The sequence below is a fragment of the Amblyomma mixtum genome, chromosome 7, assembly GCF_055824585.1.
Source record: "Amblyomma mixtum isolate Tamu chromosome 7, ASM5582458v1, whole genome shotgun sequence".
In the NCBI taxonomy this organism is placed as follows: Eukaryota; Metazoa; Arthropoda; class Arachnida; order Ixodida; family Ixodidae; genus Amblyomma; species Amblyomma mixtum.
In genome coordinates, this window is record NC_143018.1 from 108,097,354 (window position 1) to 108,106,799 (window position 9,446).

General features: G+C 45.3%; 1 protein-coding gene across 1 annotated transcript; it reads right to left on the reverse strand.

The window, feature by feature from the left end:
* Positions 1 to 726: 726 nt before the first annotated feature.
* On the reverse strand, positions 727 to 6,779 carry LOC149337153 (uncharacterized). The gene is made up of 3 exons (XM_089554830.1): positions 6,643 to 6,779; positions 3,675 to 3,970; positions 727 to 966 (listed from the first exon to the last, which is right to left on the reverse strand). The coding sequence occupies exons 1-3, from the start codon at positions 6,728 to 6,730 to the stop codon at positions 727 to 729; spliced, it is 624 nt and encodes a 207-aa protein (XP_089410956.1). The 5' UTR covers positions 6,731 to 6,779.
* Positions 6,780 to 9,446: the final 2,667 nt, after the last annotated feature.

Consider the following 9,446-nt stretch of genomic DNA (forward strand, 5'->3'; position numbering starts at 1 on the left):
AAGGTCGTCCACTGGCCTGTGTGAATGAGATGCAACTAAAGGTCCGAGAATATGCCTACTCCCACAAAAACACATAGCACTTGAAGCCTGTCACGGCGCTTCGCTTTGTTCGCTTTGTTGGACCGCTTCTCCCTGGTACTCCAAATTCTTTCATTGCCTAGTTACCTAATGTGAACCATTCATTTTCCAAGCCTTTCAAAATTTCTTCGCTTTCAGTCATATTCAGTTGCAGTTTGCTCGTTTAGGTCCTCAGTGCTGCAATATACAAACATCCACGTTAAAACGTGATGATGATAATGGATTTTTATGGCACAAGGGCATCCGCGACCAAAGAGTGCCATGGAACAAGGTTTGTTCTTCTACTCAAGGTGGAGTCAAAGAGCCATTTCCCAAGAATTCACTCTAAAGTAGCCGAGCACCAGGCAGACGAACGAAAGCTTGTTTCCATTGTATCACCCGGCGGCCCAAGGGATCGAACTCCGCCCCTTCCGCATGCGAGGCGGATGCTGAAACGACTATAGGTCACCGCTGCGGTCCCATCAAAACCTACAGTCTGCAGCCATTCACTGTAATACATCCTCTGAGTTAGTGTATTCTTCGGCAAGTCGTCCAGCGTCCGGTGTTTTCGTTCAAGCAGCACATCACATCACCGATAACCACCGGACCACACAATTTTACTCTGCCCGCAGTGTTGCTTGTAAGCAGCAAAGTTTATTATTAACATCGTTACTGCTTTGGGATAAGCTGGGCGCCGTTATTGAGAACCCAGTTCCACACCTTCCGAGCGTACGGGTTCAACAGCACGTTGGCGCCCTTCACGGCATTAGTGACACCATCGCTCGCACCCGAAACGAAGACATCGACGTCTTGCAGGTCTCGGGGAAACATCTTCGCCATCTTTATTCTCGCGGGATCTCCACTCGTGGGTTGGGCCTTGAACCCGAGGCGCAGCTTGAGGCTTGACACCTTCAACGGGAAATACCAAGAGGACGTAAAACGGCTACACCCACAAAAGCAAGGCGAAAAGTTCAAACAATGACCTCTACCGTTGGAACTGAATGTTTTTTTAGAGCGTAGCTCTTAAGCGGTCGTTCGTGGATTGAACCGTGTTGCCGCATAAATAAATAAATAAATAAATAAATAAATAAATAAATAAATAAATAAATAAATAAATAAATAAATAAATAAATAAATAAATAAATAAATAAACATTGCCGCGACTGGGATTCCAACTCGCGGCGCCGCGAACCAGGCTATCGCAGCAGCCGATCACGACTAGTGGTAAAATGGTTGGTTGGTTGGTTGGCCTTAAATAAAATGGCACATACCCACTACGGGGAAGTGGCCAAGACTCAGACAATGAACTGCTGGAAAGAGAAACATTCATAGAGGAAAAGGAGTAGCAATAGGGTATAGGCTGACAGATTGGCCGACGCAACGACAGGGTACCTGTTAGCTGTGGGCGATGGCTTTATTATAATGCCTAGAATATACTGGCCAGTATATTCTAGGCACTATAGCTTTATGTGCAAATTCCAATGATGATGATGATGATGATGTCCTCGGGCTGAATAAATGCAACACACGCTCGCGCTGTGCATTGCACATCATCGTCTTCCACCACTAATGTTACTGTTGAACTAACATCGTCGCCAGACGTGCCCACGACCCAGCAAAGCAAAACCATGAGCCTACAGAGAGTAAGAGCTCTTATAGCTATCGCCGCGACCGATCATGCCTGCCGCCGCGGTGGCTCAGTGGCTATGGTGCTCGGCTGCTGACCCAAAAGACGCGGGTTCGATCCCGGCCGCGGCGGCTGGAATTTCTTTGGAGGAGAAATTCTAGAGGCCCGTGTACTGTGCGATGTCAGTGCACGTTAAAGAACCCCAGGTGGTCGAAATTTCCGGAGCCCTCCACTACGGCGTCTCTCATAGCCTGAGTCGCTTTGGGACGTTAAACCCCATAAACCAAACCAAACCAAACCGATCATGCCTCGTGTTAAACTGCAACACGCTCTTGGAATAACGCTAACGAAATCTTAATCCATAAGAAAGGAGATGTCAATGACTTGAAAAATGATGGGCCGATCAACTTACTGTCCGTTGCCTATAAGGTATTTATTTACTCAGGTATTGTTAATGGGGTAAGGACAACCTTATACTTCAATCAACCAAATGATAAGGCAAAATTTCGTAAAGGATAATCGACAACAGACCACAGTATCAGTCAGGTGGCAGAGAAATGTTCAGAATATAACTAACACCTATTATAGCCTTCATTGATTACGAGAAAGCATTTCATTCAGTCGAAACCTCAGCAGTCATGGAGGTGAAGTCAGGATGCACAAGAGCATTATATGAAAATACTGGAAGATATCTATAACAGCTGCACAGCTACCATAGTCCTCCATAAAGTCAGCAATAAAATTCAAATAAGGAAGAGCGTCCGGCAGGGAGAAACTATCTGGCCAATGCTATTCACCGCCTGCTTACAGGAGGTATTCAGAGGCTTGGGTTGGGAACAGTTGGGGATAAGAGTTAATGGCTAATGCCTAAACAATCTGCGATTCGCTGATGACATTGCCTTGCTAAGCCACTCAGGACATGAACTACAAAGCATGATCAATGAGTTAGACTGGCAGAGCAAAACGGTGGGTCTAAAAATGAACGTGCAGAAAACCAAAGTTTTGTTGAGCAGTTTCGCAAAGTGACAGCAGTTCGCAAATGGTAGCGAGGTGCTGGAAGTGATAAGGGACTACGTCTACCTAGGGCCGGTAGTGCCCGCTTATCCGGATCATGAAATGTAAGTAACTAGAACAACAAGAATAGGGTGGAGCGCACATGGCAGGTGCTCTCAGATCATGAATGGCAGTTTACCAATATCCCATAAGAGAAAAGTATATTACGGCCGAATCCTACCGGTACTCTACTATAGGGCAGAAACCCGAAATGTAACAAATAGTATTCAACTTAAGGACAGCGCAGCGAGCTATGGAAACAAAATGGTAGGTGTAACATTAAGAGACAAGAAGAGGGCAGAGCGGGTCAGGGATCAAACGCGGGTTAATGACATCCCAGTCGAAATCAAGAGGAAGAAATGGGCTTGGGCAGGTCATGTAATGCGAAGGCTCTTAAGGCAACCGATGGTCCTTAAGAGTAACGGACATGACTGCAAGAGAAGGGAAGCGTAGCAGGGGCGGCAGAAAGTTAGGTAGGCGGGTGAGATTAAGAATCTTGGGGATGGCCGCTGCTGGCACAAGATAGGGGTAATTGGAGAGAATTGGGGGAGGCCTTTGCCCCGCAGTGGGCATAGTCAGGCTGATGATGATGATGACACGCCTATAGAAAAGGCTTTGGTGTTTGGCGCTCCAAACCTCAAAACTTGGCTTCATTGCTGTTTTTTATGAAATAATGAGGAGCGACGCCTGAAAAGCATGCCCTTTAGCTTGTCTTCTCACGTCACATGGGACTTGTCTGTCGGCCGTGAATGCACCCATTAGTCATAATCTCGCGTTCAGGGCGTGACATGCGCTATTGTTACATTGACTCTCAGAGATAACGACCATTATTGCTCCCTCCCATTTCCGGTTTCCTACCCCCTCCCTGTCATAGATCTCCCCTATTTCCTCTTTTATTTCCATCAGCCTCACTCACACCACTCATTGCACAATGTACCTTTGTCCCAAGGGTTCCGGATGGCCCGGAACACATGGTCCAGTCGACGCTGACGACCAGAGGATCTTCGGTGACCACATCGGCAAAGACGTAAGTGCTGCCATCCACACATGCTGCCCGGTATGGCAGGTTAACTCGCATGCTTCCAAGGCCTCTAAGTGTGGGGGCCGAAATCTTCGCATCTAATAGCGTGTCGATATCAAGGAAGCGTGGCAGGGTGATGTTGTTTGGTATCTTTCGAATGTGTGATTCGATGCTTTGGGTCCAGTCGACGTGCTCATCCTTCGCGCATGGTCCTGGAAAGATTGAAATAATCGACCATTCACCAAAGCACATCATTGTTTTCTTAGCAGCATATTTAGCTCTTCTTCTTATGCATTCATTCTTTGTACACAAGTCTTATCTCCGATTGGCTGACGACTTATTTCCTCGCCATCATTGTCGGCGAAAAGCTAGCAAATGCGCCTAGGAACCACGAAGCGATCTTGCGGGCTGACGCTGCTTTGAACACCGTCCTAAGAAATAACAAAGTGCCCCTGTTGCGCAGAACGCTCACAAAACGTTACCAAAGAGAGTGATAAAGAGTTCAACGATTTCATACAGACTGTTGCAGACACTATCACGTTTAAATTCATTTATTTGTTTATTTACTTGTTTACATAGTAAAGTACAGGAGGAGGTCCCAAGATTACAGAACCGTTAGGGGGACCTTCTGTCTTTATTGTGCAAAAAATTATCTAAAAGACAGCAACAGTTCGTCAAGCATATAAAGTATACAAACATGCAACATACAGTGACACTGATTAGAAAGCAATAACAGAATCATTGTTTTGAAGTTAATAGCTGTAAATACAGGCGCAAAATGTATGTGTGAACAAGAACAGTAACAATGCGAACAGCAAAAACAGGGCTTGGGTTAGAACAGTGAAAATGTAGTACTCACCATCAAGAGCAGTTTAATATAAATCAGGAGTAGGAATAAAGTAGAAGAAAAACAATGCTCACTATATCCCATGACGTTGGGCTAGTGCGATTAGCATATGTTGTTTTAATTTTTTCTTAAATACTGTAGATGCTCCAGTTTCATTGGGTATCTGATTCCAGAATGTTATACACAAAGTTTGCTGCAAATTTCCCGTAAGTGGTGTTAATCTTAGGCAGAAGAGCGTTTGCATTAGCAGCGAACCTTGCATTACTATGATTAGCTAAAGAAGTGGCACTCATGAAATTGACGATAATTTCGTTTCTTAAGACCTTAAAAATATTAGTGATAACTTATGCTGGAAAAGGCATCGCAGTGGTAGTATGCATAAGTCAATAAAGACAGGTACAGAATTTGTGCTTGAATGGTTAAAGACAATAACTTCTAGTTCTTCATTTTGCAGATGTTAGAGATGTTGAAGGTGAACAACGTAAAAATTAATCCATGATGAAAGACAATACTGTAGTTGACAATGAATGAATGCGCTTTGTAACGATTTATCATTGTGCGTTGTGGAAAGTAAGACCGAGTTTTTATTATTATCCTTAATTCACACACCACCTTCTTGAAACAAGTTTTGCATGCATGTCAAATTTAAGCTATAGATATAAAAGAACACCTAGAAACGTTACTTCTTGTGAGGGTAATAAAGCACAAGTCTGTAGTTGTATGCAAAATGAAGTGTCGATGAAGCATCGATTTGGTCTTTATGTGATCAATATGAAGGTGATTACGTGCGAAACAAGCTGTCAAATTGATTAAATCAAAGTTTAGTTCATTGATTGCGTTTGTGTATATATTGTTGCTTCGTCTGTACATAATGACGCAATATAAAAACTAAGACAGTTAGGCATGTCGTTAGTGTAAATAAAAGATAATCGTGGGCCTAGGATTTAAGCTTGTGGTACGCCCCTAGTTAGTTTAGGCTCTGAGAGAGCGGCGTCAATATTAAGTACCTGAGCTCTGTTAGATAAATAGCTGCGAACTAAAGATAACGCCGGACAACGTACACCAGAGGAATGAAGTTTGAGAAAAATTTCGTGATTAATTGTATCAAACGCCTCGACCTATAAATACTGACTCAACAATTAGTTCATTATCTAAAGCGTGCTTAATTTGATCGGTAAAACACAGTAGTGCTAATTCGGTTGGGTAGTCAGGGAGAAATCCGTACTGATGCGGAGACAACAAGATAAATCTCTTAAAGTAGCGTGTTAGATGATTTACCGGGAACATTTAAACTACATTACAGAAAAAAAAGCTAGTGCAAATACGTTTATAAATTGAGATATCTTCTGAATCACAGTTTTTTAAATACCGGGATGATTTTGCCATTCCTTAGGTTGTCAGGATAGGTGCCAGACAAAAACATCAAATTGTTGATGAGTGCTAATGCAGATGCTATCAACGAGGATAGTAGTTTCACAATTGAAGGAAGCACACCGTTTAAACCAGGCCCTGTTGCTCTTAAAGTTATTTATGACGTCATTTAACTCATTAGGGTGCTCAGGGGAAAGATAAAATGAGTGAGAGGTCTGTGGGAGCAAATATGGGAACGAGTGAGTGACTTATTGTCAGCTTCGGAAAAGTATGCGTTGAATTCATTAGATATGTCAACAGCATTTGTTAGAACTTGGGATCGTGCACTGATTTTAGCAATAATATGTTCGCCTGAAGGTCAATGAAGGAACTCTTTCCCGTTCAAAAATGCTTTTGTCTGGAATTGTTGGGTATGATCTACAACCTGGTCGTCAGTTGGTTTGTGAATTCCACCGATGCAACTCCAGCATGCAAGTCGCTTCATACTTTCAGGTATACTAGGCAACTTGGTTTCGCAACGCCGCCGCAATAAATGTGTTCCCCCCCCCCCCCCCCCCCCCGCGCACACACACACAAACTACCGCATCCAGTAAACTTGTGCTACCCACGACCAGACTACGTAATATCGCTTTGTTCCAAGCCAAGATGAGAGGTTGCTCCACTCACCTCTCGACACGGCGTATCCTGAGGAACCATTGACAAAGAGAAGTTGCAACACGCTGAAAGCAGCAAGTAGAGTGAGCAGCTTTTCCATGGCAGCAACTCGCGCTTGGTCCTAGTCCCTTCGAGCGCGTTGTTGTAGACGTTTCTAAAACAGGAGAGACCCGTGTTTCATCTAAGGCACGAATGAACGATGTTACCAAGGCAAGCATTCTCTATATCTCTTCAGGGCGCAACTTTAAATCACTATGCACAGTTAATCCCGACCGGGCGGCAGAGTTTCTTTGTAGCCGAAACACAAAAGGTGCCCGTCCGCTGTGCGATGTCAATGCACGTTAAATGCCCCCAGGTGACCGAAATTGTTCCGCAGCCTTTTATTTCGGAATATTTTTATTTCGTTCTTCTTTCATCTCTCCTTCAACCCTTCGCTCACAGCGCGGTTGAGGTGTCCAGTGAGATGTGGGACGGTTACTGCGGCCCTTCGTTTCCTCAAAACCAATTTTCATTTCTTCCACAGTTACAGACTGAAGTCGACTGCAGTTCAACTGATGACCGTCCAACTGGCCGAAGCCGTCGCTAGGGTCCAAGGACTCCTGGCTGTCGTCTAGGCCTAGGATGCCGTCTATATTCATTCGGCAAATAAAGTTTTACAATCCAAAAATCCACTCGACTGCACACGCTCCTACTGCAGTCCACTTTGACCAAAGAGCGCCACAAGTGAATGTTCTGGCTCGATGAGAAAAGAAATGTGCTGTAATCGGTGTACGCGTAAACGCTACGATTAAAACTGTGTAGTGAAGACAAATTTTTTCGCTTTTTTGATATTTAAATCGGCTTCACCGATGCATATCAACAGAAAGGAACGACATCTTAAATGCTGGCCTATGAAAGTTGCTTACCTGTGGGCTCACAGCCGGAGCGCGGCGATCAGGAGAGTGAAACTCGCTACTGGCGTCCTTTTTAAGCCTTCCGTTCATTAATGCGTTGCATACACCTGCGCCGTGCGAGGGCATACTTGCCGCCGCACTGCGCAACGCGCGTTGGAAAGGAAATACGAGGAAGGTGCACGCCTTTCCATCTCCAAGCGCAGCGTCCGTTCACACCGGCTCACAAGGAGGCGTTACTCCGACACGCCTGCGACCTCGCATCATCTTTGTGGCCGTGGTTGACCTCCGCGGACATCTCCCCTCAAAACATGCGCGCGTAGAAAACAATCTTTGCCTGAGCTTTCACTGAGGTCGGCAACGACCCCAGTTGACACCGGGGTTCGTCCTTGATGCTTTCTCCCTCTCTCTCGCCATTGCTAATGTGCGACAAAGAAGGCAAGGAGCAGCGCTGACAAACCGGGCGGCCGCCGGTCATTATGGCATGCGTCTACTCCGTTGCTCTGTGGCGTTATTTCTTGAAGGTACCATTGAGAACGCCGTCTTCTCAAACCCCAGTCGTGAAAACCAGTTGATAGCGGGCAATCCCCAGACAACAGAAGCCCCGAGATACACGAAACGGCGTCAGAACCCATTCCACTAAGCTAGGCCATTGTAAATAGACAAGCTAGGTGCGCTGACTGGGCAGATACGACCGTGATATGATGACCGCAATGCGAATGTTTACGACAAAGAGTTTTCTCATTTAAACGTAAACCTAGAAAAGAAAAAGAACAAAGGACCGACCTGTCTAACTAGTTGGGCTGAGCCTGTGTACAGTAAAAAAACACTTGTTATGCATTCTTCGGAAAGTAAGTTTTCATACAAGTACGTTAAACAGAGAGAGAGGAAGACTTTTCCGTCGTGTTCACCAAGCCGAAATGACAGATCTAAATGTTTAGAATTTGCCTATTCAACGACTGCATGCCTTAGTTTGTCTTGTTTCTGGTTTGTGCAAATATGTGCGCTTGAACTCATATCGTGCTTGATAGGTCGTATACTTAAAAAAAATTGTGGCAGATAGGCTTTGGTATAAAAAAATGGTACCTGAGGCAATCGCTCATAATGAAATGTTTATACAGGTGATATATGACTCGGCTTGAAGTACAATGACGTATAGTCATGCCTAGATAAATTTTTAATAAGGCGAATAGATTTCCTCTACTGAGCAACCAAAGACTAAAGATTAGTGGTCCCAGTCACTCCCCAGACAAGCAAAGAGCAGTGCAACCTAGAATGAACTGTACTGAAGAAAAGCTGCTACCTAAAAAAAAAGCCGCTGCCTTGCAGAAATCAGTAGTCTGTTTAGCATTCCATTTCATCGCGCATTAGTACTCACGTGTCGAATATGCCTTGTCCAACGGAGATTTTTGTGGAATTGCATACCTATGTATATATTGTTTTCTGAACATTGAGTCTAAGTAGGTTGGCTACTAACCACTGATACCCCTCACCATGGGCGTCCGGAGGGGGGGGGGCAAGGGGGGGCGGCTGCACCCCCCTGGAAAATCACTCACTCGAACCGTGAGTGATGGCCGCACGCCAGGGGCGGTGGTGCGCTCAGTCAAAAGGGTAAAAGCAGCCCCGCATGGTCACATCTGCGAAATGCCGCGTCCGGGCGTGCGTCGTTCCGCCGTTTTCAAACCACGCCATCGTTAGCTCTACTGAAGGGCGACCTGTTCCAGACATACAGCGGCACCGGCGAGCATGTGTTTCGAGCCGCCTTGAGATGGGTGTCTGTTTCTTTGATCTCTAGAGAGATAGCGACACGGAGGCAGACAGTGCACGGGGCATCTTGTTTTCGCCTATCGTTACGCCGGTCACCGATGAATTCTTAAGGAGGGAAGGTAAAATCAGCCGTGTCCACCCCCGCTTTGTCGGGCTGCT

What these genes read in the sequence shown, in the direction of transcription:
- LOC149337153 (XM_089554830.1), bottom strand. Translation starts at nt 6,730, where the DNA reads ATGGAAAAGCTGCTCACTCTACTTGCTGCTTTCAGCGTGTTGCAACTT. An exon ending in AGGATACGCCGTGTCGAGAG is followed by an intron (nt 3,971 to 6,642) that starts GTGAGTGGAGCA and finishes CAATCTTTCCAG; the next exon opens with GACCATGCGCGAAGGATGAG. An exon ending in CCGGAACCCTTGGGACAAAG is followed by an intron (nt 967 to 3,674) that starts GTACATTGTGCA and finishes TTCCCGTTGAAG; the next exon opens with GTGTCAAGCCTCAAGCTGCG.